Source organism: Erinaceus europaeus, chromosome 9 (assembly GCF_950295315.1).
Source record: "Erinaceus europaeus chromosome 9, mEriEur2.1, whole genome shotgun sequence".
Taxonomy (NCBI): domain Eukaryota; kingdom Metazoa; phylum Chordata; class Mammalia; order Eulipotyphla; family Erinaceidae; genus Erinaceus; species Erinaceus europaeus.
This window is the reverse complement of record NC_080170.1, coordinates 38,838,762-38,864,313: the sequence shown is the minus strand read 5'-3', so window position 1 is coordinate 38,864,313 and position 25,552 is coordinate 38,838,762. Positions and strand designations below refer to the sequence as shown.

General features: G+C 43.1%; 1 protein-coding gene across 2 annotated transcripts in view; it reads right to left on the bottom strand.

Moving 5' to 3' along the window:
- COPA (COPI coat complex subunit alpha) overlaps positions 1-25,552 on the bottom strand; it is a 51,547-nt gene that overhangs the window by 11,539 nt on the left and 14,456 nt on the right. The window contains exons 7-21 of one of the 2 annotated variants that reach the window (XM_060197680.1): positions 22,811-22,920; positions 19,546-19,645; positions 18,230-18,365; positions 17,792-17,874; positions 15,802-15,952; positions 14,076-14,142; positions 12,692-12,767; positions 10,112-10,194; positions 9,328-9,467; positions 8,672-8,757; positions 8,424-8,589; positions 2,319-2,481; positions 2,073-2,219; positions 662-851; positions 466-561 (exon numbers count right to left, since the gene is read on the bottom strand). In XM_060197680.1, the coding sequence (XP_060053663.1) occupies positions 466-561; positions 662-851; positions 2,073-2,219; positions 2,319-2,481; positions 8,424-8,589; positions 8,672-8,757; positions 9,328-9,467; positions 10,112-10,194; positions 12,692-12,767; positions 14,076-14,142; positions 15,802-15,952; positions 17,792-17,874; positions 18,230-18,365; positions 19,546-19,645; positions 22,811-22,920 (1,794 nt within the window). The remainder of the gene's footprint in view (positions 1-465; positions 562-661; positions 852-2,072; positions 2,220-2,318; positions 2,482-8,423; positions 8,590-8,671; positions 8,758-9,327; positions 9,468-10,111; positions 10,195-12,691; positions 12,768-14,075; positions 14,143-15,801; positions 15,953-17,791; positions 17,875-18,229; positions 18,366-19,545; positions 19,646-22,810; positions 22,921-25,552) is intronic. The other variant, XM_060197681.1, reaches the window with a different exon arrangement.

Here is a 25,552-nt window from a genome sequence, read left to right as displayed (position 1 = left end):
TCCATCTGTGAAGAAAGCCTTCTGAGCATGGTATAAGTGTGGTGTCTTGGGAGTCGGGCTGTAGTGCAGCGGGTTAAGCACAGGTGGCGCAAAGCACAAGGACCGGCATAAGGATCCCGGTTCGAACCCCGGCTCCCCACCTGCAGGGGAGTCATTCACAGGTGGTGAAGCAGGTCTGCAGGTGTCTATCTTTCTCTCCTCCTCTCTGTCTTCCCCTCCTCTCTCCATTTCTCTCTGTCCTATCCAACAACGACAACAACAATAATAACTACAGCAATAAAACAACAAGGGCAACAAAAGGGAATAAATAAATAAAATAAATATTAAAAAAAAAATAAGTGTGGTGTCTTCACAGAAAATGTACACTGGAGAGATAGCCTTTCCCCTCTGTACTTGACTAACTCACCACAAAGAGTAAACATTGCTGCAGTGCAATAGGGGTAATAGTCCAGGACAGATACTCACTTTGTCCACAGTTTCTGAGGATCCGCACACGTTCTGACACGTCACCAAGGTATAGGGCATTCTGGTAATGGCCACTCATGTCCTTGCGTATTTCAGCTACACAGGTCAATAAGAGACGCCTGTCAGCTTCGCTCTTCTACTTACAACTGAAACACCCAAGGTACCTTCTTCCCACCCTTGGTTTCCCAGGCCTCACCAATCTTCATCATCTTGCGAAGTTTTTCTAGGTTGCCAGTGATAAGGTACAGGAAAGAAAGTTTGTCAAAGTTTTTGGTGCGCTGGTAACACATTTCCACAATCTGGTGGTTCCCCTGTAGCAAGGCCACTTCTCCTAGCTTTTCCCAGCAGTTCTTGTCATCCAGAGCCTTGGCTGCTTCCAAAGCAATCTGGAAAAACCAGGGTCAGAGTTCAAGACGGAAGATACTGCAACTCAAAACCAGGGGTAGAAGGCGAAGTGCTCCTTTCTGAATCAGTCTGACAAGGAACACGCTACACTTTTAGTCACGCCCAGCTTTCAATCTGATCTACTCCAAGTGCTAGAAGTAAATAGTATCCCTTCTGGTTCCTGAAAAGAATAATCCTATCACATTATCTTCCCTTCCTGAGAAATCAGTGTTCACAACAAAGTCACATCTAGAATCAATCCTTACTTAGCTACCTTATTTTCTTTTTTTCTTAGATAGACACCTGCAGACCTGCTTCACCGCTTGTGAAGCAACTTCCCTGCAGGTGGGGAGCCAGGGCTCGAACCAGGATCTTTATGCTGGTCCTTGTGCTTTGCACAACCTGCGCTTAACCCGCTGAGCTACAGCCTGACTCCTCCAGCTACCTTATTTTCTATGTTACAGGTTTGAAGATCTGCAGGAGTGCTAATAAAGACAGAAGAAATCATAGAAGTCAGGTCAGAACTGGAAAGTCAACATTCCTGAATTAATTTCAAATTCAATCATGTTGTGAACTTAAAGCCCCCATGTTTAGTAAACAGTTCTGATTTGATTCTGCAGCAAGTCAAACTTCAAGGCAAGAATGAGATGCTTCAAACGTAATGTTCCTTTTTTTTTTTTTCTTTTTTGCCTCCAGGGTTATCACTGGGGCTCAGTACCTGCACTACAAATCCACTGCTCCTAAAGGCCTCCCCGCCCCCCATTTTGTTGTCCTTATAGTTGAATAGGACAGAGAGAAATCAAGAGAGGAGGGAAAGACAGGGAGGGGGAAGAAAGACAAACACCTTCAAACCTGCTTCACCGCTTGTGAGGTGAATCCCTGCAGGTGAAGAGCCGGTGACTTGAACCGGGATCCTTAGTGTGGTCCTTGTGCTTCAGGCCATGAGTGCTTAACCTGGTGCACTATTGCCCAGCCCCCCAAAGTAATGTTCCTGTTCCTATCCTGCAAGTTACTGAATGCAGACTGACGGGGAATGACAGCAGAATGAATGCTGTGACAGATACAGGAGCAAGCAAAGACTTGCAATAGCATCAGGAAGATGGCTCAGTCTGACAACTAAAAGCCCCAATTCCTTCACATTGGCTAAAGAAGCAAGCCCAGAATGATGCCTTCCTCATGCCACCTGCCCCCTCCCACTTCTCCACAATCACAGGGGTACACACCTCAATGTTGCCACACTCCAGTGCCAGGCTGAAGCGGGTTTTCTCATCCTTAACGAAATGCAGTGCCACTTCAGGATAGCCCTTCTTCTGGAGGTATGCAATGATGGACTGCCCCACAAGTTTGGCATTCCTCACCATGTGCAGGACCTAGACATTTGAGTGGGAAAGAGGTGAGGCAGGAAGGGGAAGTCACTTAACAGGCCAAGAGTGTCACTCCCAATACCCAAGCAGAGTTCTCCCCTGTACCTCATCGTATTTCCTGTTGATCAGGGCCAGCTTGAACTTGAACTCAGTGGGATCGATAGTGAGCACCCTTGGGCGGCACTCCCTGTCCAGGCAGTACACGTTGTTGCCTTTCACTCGAGTGACATAGATGGGTAAGTCCAGTGTGCGGATGATCCCGTAGTCCCTAGGAGAAGGCACAGCTGTCAGTGTGTGTGTAGGTCCAGTCTAGAAAGCCACAGGAGAAGCCTAGGACAGAGGATTCTACTTTCTCACTGTCAAGTGCCCCCAAACAAAGGCACAATGGGAAGTGACTCAAAAAGAGCAGAACAGCCAGATTCACTTGAATTTATTCTTTGTGTAAAGGAGGCAAAAATGGGGCAGATGCTATGTTCTTTCCTCATAAATTGTTACTTTAGAAATGGACAGACATGAAGTAGGCTGCCCCTTCCCTATAAGCTCAGGGTCCAAGTAAAAGAAAGGTAGATGTGAGGAGTTCTAACATAAAGGATGATAAGAAGCAAAATATATTTTAAACTGAGGTTAAAAAAAAAATTACAAATGAAAATTTATGGGCATAGCAAATAATACTTGATGGATAATTTATAGCACCAGATGCACATAATGTACTAGAAGAAAACCTAAAATGAGCTCTATGCACATAAATTAAGAGAAAGACTGGGGCTGAGTGGAGGCGCATCAAGTTAAGTGTACACACTACCAAGCACAAGGACCTAGATTTGAGCCTCCGCTCCTCACCTGCAGAGGGTCTGCTTCATGAGTAATGAAGCAAGTCTACAGGTGTCTGAATATCTTTTGCCCTTCAACTTGTCATCACCCCGTCCTCTCTCGATTTCTCTCTATCCTACCTAATAAAAATTAGAAAGAAAGGGGAAAAAAGGAGAGAGCTTAAACATCAATAAGCATTCATCTCAAAAATGCATAGCTGAGGAAATAGCATAATGGTTATGTAAAAAGCCTTAAGTGCCTAAGGCACTCACTAATGGTCTCAGGTTCAATGCCTAGTACCACTATAAAGCTGAGCAGTGCTCTGGTTTGAAAAAAAAAAACTGATTATAGATGTCTTCTTTAAAAACATTTATTTGGGAATTGGGTGGTAGCGCAGCGAGTTAAGCACACATGGCGCAAAGCGCAAGGACCAGCATAAGGATCCTGGTTCGAGCCCCAGCTCCCCACCTGCAGGGGAGTCCCTTCACAGGTGGTAAAGCAGGTCTGCAGGTGTCTATCTTTCCCTCCCCCTCTGTCTTTCCCTCCTCTCTCCCTTTCTCTGTCCTATCCAACAATAACAACAAAAATAACTACAACAATAAAACAACTAGAGCAACAAATGGGAATAAATAAATATTTTAAAAAAATTTTTTTAATTTACTTAGGGAGTTGGGTGGTAGCACAGTGGGTTAAGCGCAAGTGGCACAAAGCGCAAGGACCAGCGTAAGGATCTTGGTTCAAACCCCAGATCCCCACCTGCAGGGGAGTCGCTTCAAAGGCGTTGAAGCAGATCTGCAGGTGTCTATCTTTTCTCCCCCTCTCTCCATTTATCTCTGTCCTATCCAACAACAAACAACATCAACAACATAACTACAACAAGGCTACAACAACAAGGACAACAAAAGGAAAAAAATGGCCTCCAGGAACAGTGGATTCATGGTGTAGGCACTGAGCCCCAGCAATAATCCTAGAGGCAAAAAAAAAAAAACCACCACATTTATTTAATGTGGTACCAGGGACCCAATCCAGGATTTTGAGCACAAAAATTCTCCATTCTACCAGCTGTGCCACCTCCCTGGCCACATCTTTTTATTTATTTATTTTAAAAGATTTATTTACATAACCACATGCTAAGATTTATTTATTTATTACCAGGAGAGAGTGAACAGCCACATAAGGAGGGAGTGAGGGGGGAGAGGAAGAGAATATAATACAGAGTATCACAGAATATCACTCTGGCACATATGATGCTGGGGTTCAAACTTAGCATCCTATGCTTTGAACTCCAGTGCTCTAGCTACTGTGTCTCCTGCTGGGCTGTGGTGCTGTTTTTAACGTTTAGCCAGGGAATGTACTTAGAGAACAGAAATTAAGAAATCAATAACTGGGAGTTGGGCGGTAGTGCAGTGGGTTAAGCGCACATGGCAAAGTGCAAGGACAAGTGTATGGATCCCGGTCTGAGCCCCCAGCTCCCTACCTGTAGGGGAGTCACTTCAAAAGTGGTGAACCAAGTCTGCAGGTGTCTTTCTCTCCCCCTCTGTCTTCCCCTCCTCTCTCCATTTCTCTCTGTCCTATCCAACAACGACAACATCAACAACAATAATAACTATAACAATAAAACAACAAGGGCAACAAAAGGGAATAAATAAATATTAAAAAGAATCAATAACTAAATTATAATAGTAAAGATCAATAAAGACATAAGTTGGATACGACTGATACACCAAAAACAAAAACTTGCAAACCTCTTGCAGACAAAACAAGAAAGTAGTAGTAATAGGAATGAAAAGGAGATATTACTGTATATTTGTAGAAAGAAGATAGTCATACATTTTCCCTAAATGATCAAATCCCAAAAAAAGTTAAAAACACCAAAGTTGACTAAAACCAAACCTATAATTCCAGGGCACATCTGGTTAAGCACACACATTACAGTGTGCAAGGACCCAGGCTCAAGCCCCTGGTTCCCACCTGCAGGGGGGAAGGTTTGCCAGTGGTGAAGCAGGGCTGCAGATGAATGTCTCTCTCCCTCCCTACTTCCTCCTCCCTTCTCAATTTCTTTCTGTCTCTATGCAGTAATAAATAAATAATAAAAATAAGGAAATCTACAATCCCAAGTAGACACGGAGATACATGTCTTTCTTCTTTTCCTCTCCCCTTCCACCTCTTCCTTTCCCCATTCCTTCCTTCTTCTTTCACCAGAACACTGCTCAACTCTAGTTTACAGTAATCCAGGGACTGAACCTGGGATCTTGAAGCTTCGAGTATGAAAATATTTTACATAACCACTGTGCTATCTCCCTGGCCCCATTTGGCTTTTTAATTTAACTTTAATTTATTACCAGAGCACTGCTCAGCTCTAGCTTATGGTGGTACGGGAGGACTGAACCTGGGATTTTGGAGCCTCAGGCATGAATATCTCTTTGTATAATCATTACAGTGTATGTAATGTATACATGTATAATTATACATGTATAATCATAGTAGAATGATATAATAGTACATTGTATAATCATAATACCTAACTCCGCCCTATGGTGGATTTTTTAATTTTATGAAATTGGCAAAATAATAATATGGAAACAAAAATCTGTCTTATGCAAAAAAACCTAAACAAAATATTAGCAAACTAAAACACAGTTGTCAGGAACATAATGTTGATTTAACATTACCAAAACCCCAATTTAACTACATTAATCAACAAAGGAAAAGAAATTATTACTACTTCCATATATGTAGAAAAGGCATGCAATAAATATTTTAAAGTATTTATTTATTTATGAGAAAATCACTCCAACACTTGGAACCTCACACATGCTCTAACAGTTGTGCCACCTTTCCCAGCCACACAGTGCATTTTTTGTTTTCTTGTTTTTTAAAGTTTATTTTAAATTTATTATTTATTTATTTATTATTGGATAGAGACAGAGAAATTGGGAAAGGAGGGAAGGGGGAGAGAGAGGGAGAGAGACAGAGAAACACTTGCAGACCTGCTTTACCACTAGTGAAGCTTTCCCCCTGAAGGTGGGGGCCAGGGTCTTGAACCTGGGTCCTTGTGCACTGTAATGTATACACTTAACCAAGTGAGCCATCACCTGGCCCCCATTTTTGCTTTATTTAATTGGAGTTTCATAGGCTGATGTTAAAATTTTAACTTTTAAATGCAAATTTGAAAGCAACTTAAAAATAAATAACAAAGTGGGAGAGATTTTAAGAATCTACCAGATGTGAAGACTTGCAAAACTATTTACTTAAGACAGTATATAATTAGATCAGAGACAATGAGACCACAGAAAACCAATCCTTATGTCTCTGTAAACATGATTTACACATGATGAGGATGGCACTGCAGGTTATGGGGAGAGGCTGGGACAGCTAAGTGTCATGAAAAAATACACAAAGAACAAGACTCAGAAATTCAACAATATTAAAAGTTAAGAAGGCCTGTTCATTCAAGGATATCACTAAGAGAATCATAAGATACTAACATTTGAAAGACACAGCCTGATAACTGATATATAAAGAACTCCTAAAATAAACAAGAATAGTTAACCCATTAAAAGTGGATCTGTTGTTGTCCGGGAGGTGGCGTAATGGTTACAGAACTAGACTCTCAAAAATGAGGGCCTGAGTTCAATCCCCAACAGCACATGTACCAGAGTGATGTCTGGCCCTTTATTTCTCATTAATAAAATAAATAAAATCTTTTTTTTAAAAAAAGTGGATCTGTGGTCTGGGAAGTGGCACAGTGGCTAAGGCACTAGACTCTCAAGCATGAGGTCCCAAGTTCAATACCCGGCAGCACATGTACCAGAGTGATGTCTGGTTCTTTCTCTCTCTCCTACCTTTCTCATTAATAAATAAATAAAATCTCTAAAAAATAAATAAAAGTGGATCAAAGGCTTGAACAAAATTTACAGAAGACAAAATTCCAATGGCCGATCAAATAAAAATTTGCTCAATCTCATTAAGAACTGGAGCAAAGGAAAGCAAAAATTTTAATGAGATACTACTATATACTCACCAGTAAAGCAAAAGCAAGTGCTAACTAGTACAAGAAGCTCAGAAACCTGTATGCAAAGTTTGTAGGCATTATCTAATAATATAAAGATACTCACTCTCAGGACCCAGCATTTCCATTCTGGGCAGACACCTGAAGGATGTCTATGTAAGGCACCAGAACATGTGGCACAAAACTCTGAAAGAACATTGTACAGAACAGCCCAAACCTGGGAACCAGTCAAACATCCTTCCAGGAGAACTGATACACTATGCTATATTCATGTATTAGAACATTCTTCAACAGGGGGTCAGGTGATAGTGCAGTGGGTTATGTGCACGTGGCGCAAAGCGCAAGGAACAGCGTTAAGTATTCCAGTTCAAGTCCCCAGCTCCCCACCTCCTTCACAAGCAAGTAGGTCTGCAGATGTCTGTCTTTCTCTCCCTCTCTCTGTCTTCCCCTCTTGTCTCCATTTCTCTGTCCTATCCAACAACAAACGACATCAACAACAACAATAATAACCACAACAAGGACAACAAAAGGGAGAAAAATGGCCTCCAGGAGCAGTGGATTCATGGTGCAGGCACTGAACCCCAGCAATAACCCTGGAGGCAAAAAAAAAGAATATTCCTCAACAATGAAAATAAGTTAGAGCTGCAACATAAATGAATCTTACAGAACACTGAGTTAAATTTAAAATAAAAAGTACATTCAGGGAGTTGGGCTGTAGCGCAGCGGGTTAAGCGCAGGTGGCGCAAAGCACAAGGACCGGCATAAGGATCCCGGTTCGAACCCCGGCTCCCCACCTGCAGGGGAGTTGCTTCACAGGTGGTGAAGCAGGTCTACAGGTATCTATCTTTCTCTCCTCCTCTCTGTCTTCCCCTCCTCTCTCTACTTCTCTGTCCTATCCAACAACGACAACAATAATAACTACAACAATAAAAACAACAAGGGCAACAAAAGGGAATAAATAAAATAAATATTTTTTTAAAAGTACATTCAGCATAATTTCATATCAAAATGAGATAAAAATTAAATTGCATTTTTAAGACAAACAATGGGTGATAAAATTGCAAAGAAAAGCAAGGAAGAAATGACCATAAATGTCAGAATGTTACCAGTGTATAGGAGATGAGGGGAAGTTTAATAAGGACTATGAGGGAAGGATTCCTTGAGGGTTCAGCTGCTGTTTCTTGACTAGAGTAACACTATATAACTATCTCCTATCTTACAGGGCTTATGTGATTCCACATTTGTGTCCTATTTCCCAGTTGCAAGAGTTGGAAAGAGAATGATTAGATACCCAGCACACACAAGCCAGAAAGAGCTTTTCCAAGAAGAAAGTTGAAGCAGCGCTGCAGTGGTATCTCAGGTGCGTCCCTCCCGAGTGACTCACTTACCCAGTGGTGACAGCATATTTGATGTGGTTGCTTGTGGTATAGATAAATACCCCACTCTCATCCCAGGCCCCACTCTTGACACGGATGTTCTCATGAATGTTACACAGAGCCTCCAGTTTGCGGTTACAGATCACAATGGCTGTAAGAGGCAAAGGGCATGAGTGCTCTGCTGGACGGGGTGAGCCAGGCAGGTGAAGTGCAGGGTGGCAAGCTGTTCTCCACAGCAGGGTGGAGATGGGTGGACTCACCATGTTTGGCCAGGAGTGCTACATGGGACATGTCTGCAGACCAGATCACGTACTTCACCTTGGAAATCTTCACAGATGCCAGAGACCTGAGACAGAATAGGAAGGGTCAATGGAGTGTGTTTGCTATTCGGTCCAAGGCTGTGAACTGTCTCCTTTTCATCTCCAGATCAATGTAAAGCCAACTTCTTGATATAATGGCAAATAAATACCTCATGTTGAGCTCAGAAATCCCTAGTGGCCATTCCCCCGACCCCCGCGCCTTTTTTTTTTTTTTTTTTTTTTACTTTTTATTTGGTAGGACAGAGAAAATTAAGATAGGAGGGGGAAATAGAGAGGGAGAAAGACAGACAGACACCTGTAGTACTTACTTCACCACTTATAAAGGGATTAGGGGCTTGAATCCACAACTTTGAACATGGTAAAGTGTGTGTCTAACTAGGTGTGTCCACTCCCCCCTACCACCCCCAAAGAACATGTCTTGCTTAGATAAGTGCTCTAACAGATGAATACATATGTCCTGATGTATTTATTACTAGTATGAGTGCAGGCAGAGGGATTATAGCCTAGGAAGTGACCAGGCTTCCAGACAAAAGTACTGGGGGGAAAGACGTCTACTATCATGACATGCCTGTCTGCTGAGGGCCCTGACATGTTACCGCTTCTGCTGCACATCAAAGAGGGTAATGGACTCTGCATCCCGAAGAAGAAGGTTGCCTGTGCCTGCGTAGAAGATCTCGTCACAGTTGGGAACCTGCACCTTCTTGGTGATCTCATTCTTCAGATTCTTGATCAGAAGCTGCAGTGAGGAAGGAGGGAGGTGTTAGTAAGTGTGTGTTCAAGAAAATGACAGCAGACAGGGTCCCTCTGCAATCATCCTGCCTCTGCATTAACAGATGCAGTCTTACCTCCTGTGCAGACTAATCCTCACCCAGGCAGAGTCCAACTAAGATCCTACCCAAGGAACAAGAGAGTGCTTCCCCACACTACCCCCACGGAAACACTCTAAAGTCCATCTGGTCTACAGTTCTGAATCAGCCAGAGAGGGAGAGAGAGAGAGAGAGAACACACACTTCTGAGGCTTGAGTCTTGGTTAAAGGTGTTTTTTTTTTTTTAAATCTAGCTTTGCTCGTCTTGTTCCAAGCTGTGATGTGTTAGCTGAATCAGACAAAGAAAAGCTATTCTGCATGAATTCCACCCATATAGATAGGGCTCCTATGGTGTCACATTGACTTTAACTTGGTTCTTAAGTCCAGAGTCACAGTGATCATAGATCAAATGAACCTAGACATAAAGTCCTTTTTCCAAAAGGAGTTAGGGGCTAGGCTGATATATAAGGACCCAGTTTCCCAGGGCAAAAAAGAGGAAAATGCTCTTTATTGTGTAGTACATAGGTCACTGCCACAACTGTCCCAACCAGTTTCCCTTCTAGTCTGAGCTCACCGAGTGCATCCGATCCAGGACAGCAAACCGATTTCGAGCAACCCAAACGGCTGTCAGGCCTGAGGATCGCTTTCCTTCAGGGGCTGAGAAGAACAAAACCAAAGGTTGAGAGCAAGTGGTGAGGTATAGCAGGTGACTGTCAGGTGGCATGGAGCTGCCCACACTGTTGGTTCCTGGGGCTGGTGGCTCCTATTCAGCTGTTTCCCAACCAATTTAGCCGTAACCTGAGGCGACTGCCAGTGACTTTTCCCCCACCAGGGCCCTCCATACTTCAACCTCTTCCCCTGCCAAGCCTTCTTTCTCTAGGCCAAGTGACTACATTCCAGCCAGTGTGGCCCATCCTGAGAGACAGCACACTCCATCAAGCTAATGAGCAGGGTCCCCCCCTGGCCAAGCTGCAATGTCACTGAGCAGAGGAGCCCCCTCCCAAGGACCCAGCTGCTAGGCTGCTTTTAACATGCAAATGTAGACCTCAGAGGAGAGCAGGGTGGGGCCAGGCTCTGCTCAATCTGGCCCAAACTGCTGTTGGCCCTGTAAATGTCAATCAGCCACACTTATCACCATGAAGAAAGTTCCCCCATGCTAGCTGCTAGATTATTACAACAAACACCCCCATTATTTCCCAGGGGCTGGGGTGGGGGCATATACTTCCAGCTTCTGCTCTTCCTCCTGCTGCCTATGGTCAAGTCACACTTTACTTCCTTAATATCACTTCTCTCAAAGATTGGAGAAAATAAAGAAGTGGTAGTAGAGTAAACTGAAGATTTTATAAAAATCTATTTTACTTTGACTTATTATTGGATAAAGACAGGGAGGAAGACAGAGAGACATCTGCAGCTCTACTTCACTCGTGAAGCTTTTCCCCTGCAGGTGGGGATCAGGGGCTTGAACCTGGATCCTTGTGCATTGTAATGTATGCACTTAACCAGGTGAGCCACCGCCTGGCCCCAAACGAGTTTTTTCAAGGGTGGGGGTACAGTATAATGGTTATGCAAACAGACTTTCATGCCTGAGGCTCTCAAGTCCCAGGTTCAATCCCCCACACCGCCATAAACCAGAGCTAAACAGTGCTCTGGTAAAAAAAAAAAAAAAGTTTAAAAAAATATTTATATTTCCTTTTGTTGCCCTTGTTTTTTATTATTGTTGTAGTCATTAATTGTTGTTACTGATGTCATTGTTAGATAGGACAGAGAGAAATGGAGAGAGGAGGGGAAGACAGAGAGGGGGAGAGAAAGACAGACACCTGCAGACCTGCTTCACTACCTGCGAATCAACTCCCCTGCAGGTGGGGAGCCAAGGGCTTGAACCCGGATCCTTATGCTGGTCCTTGCGCTTTGTGCCACATGTGCTTAACCCACTGCGCTACCACCCAACTCCCAAGAAAATTTTTCTAAGGTCTGTTGACCATAAACGGGGGGGGGGGGGGGGGGGGAGCAAGGAGGGAAGAAAAGACCAATCAAATCACAGCATTTGGTAAGAAATTCTTAAATGTGCAGGGGAGACTTGGACTGATAGGTGCCAAAGGCATACAGGTTTTCACCCTCTCATGAAGACCACTTTTTTTTTTTTTTTTTGCCTCCAGGGTTATTGCAGAGACTCAGTGCCTGTACTACAAATCCACTGCTCCTGGAGGCCATTTTCCCCATTTTTGTTGCTCTTGTTGGTGTTATTGTTATTACTGTCATTGCTTTTATTGTTATTGAATAGGACAGAGAGAAATCGAGGAGAAGACAGAGAAGGGGAGAAAGATAAGACACCTGCAGACCTGTTTCACCACTTGTGAAGTGACCGCCCTCCAGGTGAGGAGCCGGGGGGGCTCGAACCAGGATTCTTACACCAGTCCTTGAGCTTTGTGCCATGTGCACTTAATCTGCTGTGCCACTGCCCGGCCCCCGAAGACCACATTTAATAGAGCTGGGTTAGCAGCAAAACACAGCATGTTGATATGTCAAAACCGTTGTCAAAATATGCTGCTATGTGTGGAGGGATGACTATGAACATCCCCTGACCTGGCCTGTGGCACCCTAGAGGAAGAGGAAGGATCTGAACGGAGAAGTAATTTACCCAGCAAGGGCACCAACAGAGGTGGTGGGAGAGAGAGGGTTTGAGGGAGGGAGGGAGGCAGGTCTCAGCTGGATCTGGGATCCCTAGTGGGGTGTGGGCTGTTAGCAGTCTCATCTTTTTGACATGCAAAAGGAAGAAAATCGGATCTGGATGTGGATGGGAGAGCATAAATCCCTAGTCCCAGAATGAGACTAGCAGGACTCAAGCCACACTGCTAAATAAATGAAAGTATCAGGGTGACAGTTCTATCAGCTGACGATAAATGAGGACCCCATGCTGTGCCAAGGGAGAAAATGGAGAGATTCTAATAAGTAAATTATAAAATATATATATCTAGCTGGAGTCATAAAATGGAGGCAGAACATGAATATTTCACGCCATGGTAGCTGCGGATGCTGTCGTCAGTGGCACCTGCCAACAAACATGAGCGATGTGGCTGTAGCGTGGGCCTGGGGCGTGAGCAACCTAAAGAGGAGGGTGGGCAGGCGGAGGAGCTGCAGACAAAGAGCACCCTACCATCGGGGTTCTGGGAGTCCGCATCCTTGGGGATGGTGTACAGGTCATATGTGCTGTTCTCCAAGTTGCTGGCTCTCTGGGGAGGAAAAGGAGAAATTAAGCTGTTAGCGAGGAGTGCCCAGGTGCCAGCTCATTCTGACAGAGAAGGCAGAAGTATCATAGAGACAACAGTCTGAACCTATACTTTTTTTTCACCCTTTACTCAGAGGGCACTTGAGTGCTTCTACAGCTCAAAATCACAGGACTTTTTCACAAAGAACTCCACTTTCAGATCATTTTATCAATCTTGCTCTTCCTACCCCACCGACCATCCACTGTCAGGGTTTTCACTGGGGTTTCATGATTGTTCAATTCCACCACTCTATGTGGCCTCTTTTATTCTGGGAGGGGGTATTAATCCAGGGCTTCGACACTCTGGGAAGTCCGCCCCCCTCCCCCCCAGATAGAAGGAATGAGGCAGAGGGAGAGAGAGAAACCACAGCACTGAAGTTTTCTTTAATGCAATAGCGGACGGGTCTGGATGTGAGTTGCATATACAGCAAAGCAGCACATCATCAAAGTGAGCTCTTTTGCCAGCCCATGATGGAGGATTCTTTTAGAGGGTGAGAGAAAAAAGAAGTAGAGAGAGAGAATATAATATAGTATAATATTGCTTCATCACTCATGAAGCTTCTCCTGTACATGGTGCTCCCACTGTACATGCAGTGGTCTGGGGCTCGAACCATATGGTAAAGTGTCCCTTCTACTAGGTGAGCTATCTCCAGGCCCTATCTCCTTTAATCCTTCAAAGGTGCCTCTAAATGAAAACAAGGATTGCTTTCTACTCTACAATTTAACATATTAAGACCCCAATATTCTGGGGCTCTACTTAAGAACATTCATCCACTTCCAAGGCAAGTGCAAGAAGACTTGGTCTGCTGGTGCCAGAAACTACAAGTTACGTGATGGATAAGCAGGCTTTCATTCTTCCTTTTGAAAAAAGACTGTACTAGGGATAGAAACAGGCTGGGGGTATGGACAGACCTGCATTCTTACAAACTGCTTTAAATGACTGGGGTCATTCATCCCAATGCTTTACTAAGTTAGAGGTTATTAGTCTTTTTTTTTATTTTGGTGGTGCAGGGGATTGAACCTGGGACTCTGGAGCCTCAGGCATGAGAGTCTGTTTGCATAACCATTATGCTATCTACCCCTGCCCAGGTTATTAGTCTTTAACCCTTGCCCTTCTCTGATAACTAAAGTCTATCTGTTTGAGTCTGTTTATTAATTCTCTCAAAATGACTGACCAAGAACCTCTAGTAAGAAGTAATCATAAATTCTTAAGGCTATGAGTTGAAGCCTATGGGAAAGGGGTGATCCTAGGAGGACTCTGTGGTCTACTTACTGTGCACAGCAGGACTGCATTTTCTGCTGGATTATATGACATATTGAATACTGGAAACTTGGAACCACTAGAGAAACACACAGGAAGAGAAAAAGACATATAAACAGAAGGAAGAAAGGACTTGCCCCTGAAGAGACCCTCATGCCTGTGGTTCCAGAGTCTCAGGTTCAATCCCCCACACCAGAGCCAGAGCTGAGTAGTAGTGCTTTGATTAGGAAAAAAAAAAAAAAAAAGAGGAGGAGGAAGGAATTGCCTCTAGTAATAACCGCCTAGTTATCCAGATTTTACATATAAACTCTTCTGGAATCAAAAATATAAATATATATACCTAGTCTCTTTATCTCTCTAAAGCTTGGAAATTTCCCTACCTCAGTTTGAAGAACAAATTTAATTTTTTTATATTGATTTATTTTCCCTTTAGTTGCCCTTGTTTTTTATTGTTGTTGTTATTGATGTCATCATTGTTAGATAGGACAGAGAGAAATGGAGAGAGGAGGGGAAGACAGAGAGGGGGAGAGAAAGACAGACACCTGCAGACTTGCTTGACCACCTGTGAAGTGACTTCCTTGCAGGTGGGGAGCCGGGGGGCTAGAACTGGGATCCTTGCACCGGTCCTTGTGCTTTGTGCCATGTGCACTTAACCCACTGTGCTACTGCCTGACTCCCTGAAAGACAAATTTAAAAACCAAACCTGATACAAGCCAAGTTACCCAGAGGAGAAGTGTCAGTATTTGCTATAGTTAGGGTACAGGTTCTCTTCAAATAAAATAAATAGATAATTCTCATACACGACTGCAGTGGACACTGCAGATCAAACAGTAGGCTCTGTCTTGTGCTAGCTCTCCTGTCCTTAGAGTTGTCACATAAACTCTTTCATTGCAAGGCTGCTGAAGGGTAGTTATCAAAGTCTCATGCCAAAGTCTGTCTCCATGAATGTTTCAGTGTGCTGATGCAGCTGGCTTTCCAAGGGGACAGTTCCTCTGCCAGACTTCCCAGAGGTTAATCATAGCTTCAGAGTTAAGTGTTTCCAGAGACATATATTCTGGTTTAGAGATGTGGGTGTTTTGTTGGAAAGCTAAAGGAAAAAAAAAAAAGCCAAATAAAGGCCAAAAGACCGTTTTTTCTTGTTTGCAAGAGACCTTGCAAATGACAGGACTATCTCCCCTCCCCTCCCCTCTCCTCCGCCATCAGGTTCTCAGTTTTATTTTGTTTTTTTCACCACTGCTCAGGTCTGGCTTATGGTGGGGCTGGGGATTGAACCTGGGACCTCTGGGTCTCAGGCAAAAAAGTCTTTTGTAGAACCTTTATGCTGGGGGCAGGTGGTGGTATACTAAGTGCAAGGACCTGGGTTCAAGCCCCCGGTCCCCACCTGCAGAAGGAAAGCTTTGCAAGTGGTGAAGCAATGCTGCAGATATCTCTCTTTTTCTTTCTCTCTCTATCTCCCCCTACCCTCTCGATTTCTGGCTGTCTCTATCCAATAAGTAAGATAAATTAAAAAAACAAAAATAAAACCCATTATGCTATCTTCCCCAGCCCCAGGTTCTAAGTTCTTGTAGCCACCACTGTGCACCAAGGGTTGAAAGTGAACAACTTCCTCAATGGGAAGTTAACCTGTGACTAAAGAGGACATCCAGACTGTTGTTCCAAGAACAGTTTGGTTTGTGGGACTGCCTTGTCTCAGGATGACCAAGGAGAGGACTTGAAGAAAGAAAGGAGCCTGACTCACCTCCTCAACTGCATCACAGCCACATCCTTGGAGCTGGTGAAGTCCAGCTGCCGCAGGAACCGGTCCTTGACATAGTGTAAGGTGTTGCCGTGAACAGCGTAGGCTGGCCGCTCCCGCTCCAGCTTAAACACTATCATCCCACCATCATGGCCTAGGGCATGGGGCAAGAGAGTCAGAATTAACTGGAAGGTGAAAGAAAGCTGGGGATAAGAGGTACACAAGGACGAGGACTGCATGTGTATATGATCAACAAAGCTCAAATAGGTATTAAAACACAACCATTATTTGCTGTGTTCTCAATCTGTGGAGTCTTTAAGTTTCTAGGAACCCTTCCTAATGAGTCTGTTGAATCCAAAATGCTGCTGCATTCACATGTCATGTTCTGTCAGATTCCCTAAGACCTCCACTACTGTACTACACCTCAGCAACCAACTGTTTAGGCTCATCACCCTGCTGTACAATGAACTCCTGTGCCAAAGATAGAAATTACTTCTCAAGTTCTACCATTAACAATATAACAATGGGAGTAGGGCGTAGCGCAGCAGGTTAAGCGCACGTGGTGCAAAGCGCAAGGACCGGCGTAAGGATCCCAGTTTGAGCCCCCAGCTACCCGCCTGCAGGGGAGTCGCTTTATAAGTGGTGAAGCAAGTCTTCAGGTGTCTATCTTTTTTTTAAAAAAAAGATTTTATTTATTTATTAATGAGAAACATAGGACGAGAGAGAAAGAACCAGGCATCACCCTGGTACATGTGCTGCCAGGGATTGAAATCAGGACCTCATGCTTGAGAGTCTGATGCTTTATCCACTATGCCACCTCCCGGACCACACAGGTGTCTATCGTTCACTTCCCCTCCTCTCTCAATTTCTCTCTGTCCTATCCAACGACAACAACAATAATAACTACAACAATAAAACAACAAGGGCAACAAAAGGGAATAAATAAATACATTTTTTTTAAAGAAAAAACAATTTAACAAAATTGGCATGGGAGAAGGCACAGTGGATAAAGTACTGGACTCTTAAGCATGAGGTCTTGAGTTTGATTACTGGCATTGCATGTGTCAGAGTGATCCTCTGGCTCTCTTGTTTCTCTCCCATAAATAAACAAACATACAATCCTTATATAAAAAACAAACACATGGATATTATTTTTGTTTTACCAGACTACTGATTAGCTCTGGCTTATGGTGGTGAGAGATGGAACCTGGAATTTTGGGGCCTCAGAAAGTCTTTTTGCATAGCCTATCATTGTCTGCCCTCAAGAGAAACCTATCTTCTTCACCTCACTCTATGAAGCAATTTTGTCTGTCCCTGTCCAATGTCATGCATCAGAACAGAGTTCAACATTCTGGCCATGGCCACAAGGCAGTATACAAACTGGCCCATTTCACTGGCTCTTGTACCTCCTTCAAGGGGCCCACTTGCCCTCGGAGCCCCTCAAACATGCTAGCCTCTGCGCCTGCTACTCCCACCGCCAACACAGTCATTGTTCCCTTTACCTTTCCAGACACTCAGAAAGGGCAGCCCTCAGATACATCCTTCTTTATCCCCTACTTTCACTTATTTCATCGGAGCATTTTATACCATGTGCTGTTTTATATGCACTAGGATCTATCTCCCTCCCCTACAAATAAGGGCATCTAAGGTACAGGCATGTAACTGTGGTACTAGCAGGGCTTAATGCTCAAAACACTTTTCTAAAAAAGAAAAAGAACAAAAAAAGAACAAACTCCTTCAGGTAATTCAGCTGTCCAAGACTGACCTCAAATGTCTTTTAGAAACTAACCAAAGAGAGTTTTATTGAACTTCTCTTGGTGGAGAAATAATACTGAAAGTGTACTGTTACCAGAAGGAATGGAGAGAAGTTCCAACTTTGAGGCTCTGAGAACTCTAGTTCTTAGCAGCATGGTTTTACGAGTGACAAATATAATAAAGAATCTCTCTCAAGTCTTACAAACTTGAAATCAAACAAGGTAAGAAAGGGCCCTACCTGCTGCAAAGAGGTTAAGGTTGGGGTGTGCAGCAAGGACCCAGAAACGATCATGATCCCTCCGGAAAGTCTGAACTCCAGTCCTAGAAAAGCAAAAGGTACACAAAACATTAATTTGGGGGGAATCAGGACATTATACACAAGATTGGTGAGTGGTAAGCCAGAAGAGTGACTGAAAGCTCTACTAAGGACAGTAATCTGTACATTCTCAGTAAAGACAGTCAGGATAAATTCCATCAGGAGTGAGAAGAAGAAACTGCAGACTTACTTACATGGTTTTGATATTTCAACAACCCCCCCCCCAAGCATACTGATTTTTCTACTGTACCACTTTTGCTACAATTTTCTTATTTTTCCAGCTATAGAAGATAATGCTTCAATCTAGGTGGAGGCGGTGGGGGAATACAAGTAAAGATTTCTATTTGATAAAGCCCTTACCGCTTAGACATATCCCAGACTCTAATGCTCTTGTCCTCAGAATTGCTGAGGATCAGCTCCTGGCGTGGGTGGAAAACAGCACAGGACACATTGTTGTAATGGCCCCGACAGGTATCAACCTCCCATGCTTTTGACTCTAAGGAAAAACAAAACAAAACAAAAAAAAGGAAATCACTTCAGCATAACCCCACGGGACTCTAAATGTAGGCTTTAGAGTGGCATTCTCTAACCAATACAGGGCTGCTCTTCACATGAGCGTGGGACTCTTCTGTTCTATTCTAACTTCCTGTTGATCATGGCATCTCTCTCCACCACTTTTATCCCATTACCTTGCTTTATCTGTCCTCAGAGCACTTGTCACAAATTGTCACTACATAATAAATGTAAACTCCACATGGCTGGAGCTTTGCTGGTTTCACTCATCACTGCACCTCCATAGCCTTGAGTCAAATGAGCACAAACTAGATACTCATGGTCCTGGGGGGTGGCACAATGGGTAAAGTATTGTTAAGCATGAATTCCTCAGTTCAATCCCCAGCAGCACATGTACCTTGGTGATGTTTGGTGCTCACATGTGCTTTCACTCTCTCTCATCTTTCATGAATAAATAAGTAAAATAGTTTTTTTTAAGTAGATACTCGGGAGTCGGACAGTAGTGCAGCGGTTAAACACAGGTGGTGCACAGTGCAAGGACCAGCATAAGGATTCCAGTTCAAGCCCCCAGCTCCCCACCTGCAGAGGAGTCACTTCACAAGCAGTGAAGCAGGTCTGTAGGTGTTTATCTTTCTCTCCCCTTCTGTCTTCCCCTCCTCTCTCTATTCCTCTCTGTCCTATCCAACAACAATGACATCAATAACAACAATAACTACAACAATAAAACAAGGGCAACAAAAGGGAATAAGTAAATAAATATTTTTTAAAATCTTTTAAAAAAGTAGATACTCAAAAAAATTTGTTGCATGAGTGAATTTTATTTATTTATTTATTTATTTATTTATTTTTATCAAAGCACTGCTCAGTGCTAGTTTATAGTAGTGCTGGGGATTGAGTCTGGTAACTTAGGTGTATCAGGTATGAAAGTCTCTGCAAGACCATTATGCTATCTCTCCAACCCTCTCCTACATATTCTCATACTACTGGAATTCAGGGTGCCACCAACGGTACAGAGGGGATGGGGACATTGTTATGCTCTTAGAATTAACATAAGTACCTAAAATAGGAAAATAGGTCATTAAATCTAGACGCCCTGGTTACTATGCCTTGCCAGTCAGCAGTTAATCTCTCAGACATGGTGATATTGTCCATGGCTCACTCACCATTCATGCGCCAGATCTTCACTTGACGGTCATCTGCCCCAGATACAATCAGAGGCATGGTGGGGTGGAAGGCAGCCCAATTTACTCCACGATCATGACCCTGAGGATAAAAAAAGAAGTGCTTCTAGAATGGCTTCGTAACTGCTACTCAGAGCAAACCAATGAACTGTGCTGGTGGTTGTCAGAGGTATCTCTGACTATTATTCTTACTATAAACAGGCTGAAGGAACTCTGCTCTCTAAACTCTGAGTGTTGAAATCAGTCATTACTCCCAAATTCCCATGTGAATTTCCAAATCTTCCCATTCCCAGATTCATTTTGATTTGCATTTGGGATGCTTCATCTGCATTTGGAATGTTTATCACTTGTTCAATTATATCTTATTTCTCCAACTAATTACTAACTTCTCAAGTAGACTTGTTTTATAACTTAATGGAGCAATTCTCACTGTGTAGTTGGGACATTCTTGAATGAGCCTCAAGATCCTTTTAGGGACTAGCAAGGGCCCAAACTATATCCATAACACTAAGATACAGTTATCTCTTCCACTCTTATTGTCTCAAGAGTATGGTTTTCCAGAAATTACTGATGTGATGATATCACTGTTTTGGTGAATAACAGAATGCATGTCTATATATTTCATGTTTTTTAAAGTTCTGCTTGGATTTCAAATAGAGTAAGAATTGATATAATCCCTTCATTCACAAAGACTCTTTGGGGTCCTCAATAAGTTTTAAGAATATAAGGGGGGGGGGCCGGGGCCGGGTGGTGGCACACCTTGAGTGTACATGTAACAGTGCTCAAGGACCTGGGTTCAAGCCCCTGGTCTCCACCTGCAAGGGGAAAGCTTTGCGAGTGGTGAAGCAGGGCTGTAGGTGTCTCTCCTCTCTGTCTCTCTTCCTATCACCCCCTTCCCTCTCAATTTCTGGCTGTCTATATCCAATAAATAAATAAAGGTAAAGGGGGGGCTGGGTGGTGGTACACTTAATTAAGCACACATAGTACTAACCACAAAGAACTGTGCAAAAATCTGGGTTCAAGCCCCTGCTCCCTACGTGCAGTGGGACATTTCAAGAGCCACAAAATAGTTCTGTAGGGGTCTACCTTTCTCTCTCCCTCTCTCCTCTCAATTTCTCTTTGTCCTATCCAATAGGATGGAAAAAAATGGCCACTAGGAGCAGTAGATTTGTAGTGCAGGCACCAAGCCAAAGCAATAACCCTGGAGGTAAAAAATAAGAAAAAAAAATCAGAAGTCGGGCGGTAGCACAGAGGTTAAGCACAGGTGGCACAAAGTGCAAGGACCGGTGAAAGGATCCCGGTTCAAGCCCCCGGCTCCCCACCTGATCTATCCCTCTCTATCCTCCTCTCCTCTCTCCATTTCTCTCTGTTCTATACAACGACGACAACAATAACAATAATAACTTCAACAATAAAACAAGGACAACAAAAGGAAATAAATATATATATATATATATGTAAAAAGAAAAATGTAAAAAAAAAATGAATATAAAAAGTGATCAGACCAAAGTGTTTAAGATGCTCTGGCTAGGGGCCCGGCAATGGCACATCTGGTCAAGTGCACATATCAGTGTGCAAGGACCTAGGTTCAAGCAGGTCTGCAAGTGTCTCTCTTTCTCTCTCCCTCTCCCCCTCTAAATTTTTATTTAAAAAAAAAAATGCTCTGGCTCTTGTGTACATGCTCCCTGTCAAAAAGAAAAAACAAACTACTGATCTTAAGATGTCTTACATCCAATTTAAATAATTGTTCTCTGTTCCATGAGTCATAGATAAGGCAGTTTTGAATTAGCAGCAGTTTTTAGAGCAGTCATTTCAGGTGAGAAGGTCCTGGATTCTGAAGGCAGACATGTGAGAGTGCTTCCATTTAGTAGGTTTATGTGGACTTTGGTAAACTTCTCAATTGCTCTAAATCTCACTGCACTCATTTGTAACATGAGGCTAATAATATAGATTTTAGTGTTTAGATGTAGAAAGTGAACTAGCCATTTTGTTGTTATCATTGTCACTGGGGCTACATAATTCAGAGCCAATTTTTTCAGATAAAAAGAGAGGGGGGAGTTGGGCAGTAGCACAGTGGGTTAAGCATAGGTGGCACAAAGCGCAAGGACCGGCATAAGGATCCTGGTTCAAGCCCCCGGCTCCCCACCTGCTAGGGAGTCGCTTCACAAGCGGTGAAGCAGGTCTGCAGGTGTCTATCTTTCTCTCCCCCTCTCTATCTTCACCTCCTCTCTCCATTTCTCTCTGTCCTATCAAACAACAATGACATCAATGATAACTAACAATAATAATAATAACTACAATAATAAAACAACAAGGGCAACAAAAGGAAATAAATATTTAAAAAAAAAAGAGAAAGAGGGAACATTATCACAGCACTGAAGTGTCCTCCAACGTGGCAGAGCCTGGGTTGTATGCATGGCAAAACAAGTGTACTTTCCAGGTGAGCAATACAGAATTAACTAATTTTTAAATTAAGCTTCTTTTTATGTTTTTCTGCTTTCTCACTGTGTACCAAGTTATTGACACATGGTTTCAATGAGTTGGATAAAATCATCTCCAATTGCAGCATCCTTAAGAGAGGTTAGAGAAAGGCTCTGCTTTGGGATGATGCCACCATGTTCCCTCTCTACCAAAGGTGTCTATAAGCTTCACTACCATTGCCTTACCCCTCATCTTTTTTTCTTGTTCTTTTTTTTGCCTCCAGGTTTATTGCTGTGGCTCGGTGTGTGCACCATGCATCCACTGCTCCTGAAGGCTATTTTTTCCCCTTTTGTTGCCCTTGCTGTTTAATGTCGCTGTGGATATTATTATTGTTGTTACTAATGTCATTGTTATTGGATAGGACAGAGAGAAATGGAGAGAGGAAGGGAAGAAAGAGAGGGGAGAGAAAGACCTGCTTCACTGCTTGTGAAGCAACTCCCCTGTGTGTGTATGGGGAGGAGCCAGGGGCTTGAACCCAGATCCTTATGCTGGTCCTTGCACTTCCCGCCATATGTGTTTAACCCACTGCTCTATCACCTGACCCCCACCCCTCATCTTTAATGCAGTGTCTCAAACAGGCCCTGCTCATAACTGGCAATGCACAAACCAGGGGTACGGAACACACATGAAAGACACGGGACCCTAGAATGAGGAAGCAGGTGTACAGGGCAGGTATACATCTATGACCAGGGAGTGGCTGTGCAAAACAAGTAAGTGCCTCTTGCACTTGCAGCAGAGCTCACCCCCAGGGTAATGAAACCATTACCTCCAGCACGTGCTTCACCACAGCATCCGTCGTGCCGAACAGATCCACCCCAGTTAAGCCCCTCACATCCGACTCCACTGCACCCGGAGACAGGTTCTTTTTCCTTAGACCTTTAGGAGGGGTGGGGGAGAAGAGGAGTGGATGAGAGAGGCACACACACTGTTACCAAAGAAAGTATAATGTGGAAACATAGTGTCAAATGGTACAGTGACAAAGGGCATTAAAGAATAAAAAGGGGGAAAAGAAACAGAGACTGAAAAAAAGAAGACTCAAGAGTTTCTCTCAATGTCTTTCTAAATACGTTCATAATATTGCAGCAAATTCACTGTCTTCTGCCCAACAGATCCACTACTGGGATTTCTTTCCAGAAAGCTCAGTCCAAACTTGACACAATTCATTTACTCTTCAACAAAGTTCTAAGTTTAGTTATAGACCTGCATACATGTATTTTGCTAGGGGAAGTAGGTGTAATTATACCAGTTCAAAGATGAGACTATGTTATTTACTTTTTATTTTTCCAGATAAGAAGACCAAGACAAAGAGGCAGAGACAGAAAAAAGTAACCATGGCATTAAAGCACCCTTCAATTTGGTGGAGGCCAGACTTGAACCTGGACCACACACGTCAACGCAGCTCAATACCCAGGAAAGAAACTTTTTTAGCGCCAGAGATAGAGCCAGAAACAAACAAACAAACATAATATGATTTCTATGTTTGCAGGCCAACTTTTTCTTTTCTCTTAAATTTTTAAAAATATTTATTTATTCCCTTTTGTTGCCCTTCTTTTATTGTTGTATTTACTATTGTTGTTGTTGTTAATGATGTCGTCATTTTTGGATAGGACAGGTAGAAATGGAGAGAGGAGGGGAAGACAGAGAGGGGGAGAGAAAGAGAGACACCTGCAGACCTGCTTCACCACCTATGAAGCGACTCCCCTGCAGGTGGGGAGCCGGGGGCTCGAATCAGGGTCTCAAACCAGGATCCTTATACCGGTCCTTGTGCTTTGCGCCACCTGCACTTAATTCACAGTATTATGGCCCAACTCCCTTTTTTTAAATCATTATTATTTATTTTCCTTTTTGTTGCCCTTGTTGTTTTATTGTTGTTGATGTTGTTGTTGGATAGGACAGAGAGAAAGGAGAGAGGAGGGTAAGACAGAGACGGGGAGAAAAAGAGAGACACCTGCAGACCTGCTTCACCAACTGACACCCTCCCCCCCCCCCCCCCCCGGCTCCGGCCAATTTTTTACACACAGGAATTTCCTCTGGTTCTGTGGCACTTCCACATGGTGCTGAAACTTAAACTGAGACACTCTCTACCTGGTTCCTATAAGTCTGACTTTTGAAGTATTTTTCAGGCTAAAGAAGATGGAATTACCTGACACTTGCAATATTACAAATAGGTATCTATAGTAGAGGGGAGTCAAAGTTATCAGTGAAAAATGAAACAACAGTATTAAAAAAAGAAAATAAAATGAACCCTGCAAGAAAATACAAAAACTGTAAGCCTAATATTTATGATTATTGTCACTATTTTTAAAAATATTTATTTTTAATATTTTATTTATTTATTCTCTTTTGTTGCCCTTGTTTTATTGCTGCAGTTATTATTATTATTATTGGTGTTATTGATGTCATTGTTGGACAGGACAGAGAAAAGTGGAGAGAGGAGGGGAAGACAGAGAGGAGGAGAGAAAGATAGACACCTGCAGACCAACTTTACTGCTTGTGAAGCGACTCCCCTGCAGGTGGGGAGTCGGGAGTTCGAATTGGGATCCTTACACCGGTCCTGGTGCTTTGCGTCACCTGTGCTTAACCTGCTCTGCTACTGCCTGGCTCCCTATTGTCACTGTTTTAAGATGACAACATAGCTCCCCTACTATAGTGATACCTACAATCTTGGAGAAGCACATGCTTAAAAGGACACACAACAGCTCCTACTACCTTGTCCCTTGTCCAAGATGAACAGTTAGCCAGTTGTTAGAAATAAAGCAGATGCTCCAAAAACAATGCACTCTGCCAGGCTTCATAAACACATGATCACAGGTCTCCTGTCACTTACTGCACTTATCCCTTTAATAAGATCTGTCAACTTTCTCTAATGAATCCAGTGCATGAAACAAATTCCAAGGGAGATACAAAGACAGACAGCTGTGGAGAACTTCACCTTCAATAAGCTTCAATAAACACATTAAAAGGAAAGCTGTCTGACAGAATAGAAGCCTTTGTTGCACTTGCTAGTAATGATCCAGAAAAGGGAAAGGGCAAAAAGAGACAGATGAACAGTGACAGGCAATGAAAAGATTCTTAGAGAAGAAACATTTGAGCCTTCAACATGCTACTCACTAGGAATGAATGACAGATGGAAAATTTCTAGAGCAGCTACCCAAACCCAGAGGGAGGAGGACATTTTCAGAATGGACCAGTTCAATGCATGTTTCCTGATGAGGACCAAGGGGAATAGTGAAAAGAAAGGGGTTGAAGATAGGCTATGACAGCAAATTAGTTTTTTAGTAGTTGTTCCAAAGATTAAGCCTGAATTACAAGGGCTTGACATGCAAAGATATAAGCACATTAAGGTAATTTACTTACTGTCCATTTATCTGAAGTTGAGGCAAAAAAAGTAACCAATCTCCTAAATCCAGGTTGCAAATAAACTCCCTTTTAAACACACTTTTGTTTGTTTGCTTGTTTTGCCAAATATACAAGATGGAGGTGAAGTTAGGCTCTGAGCAGCTTAATC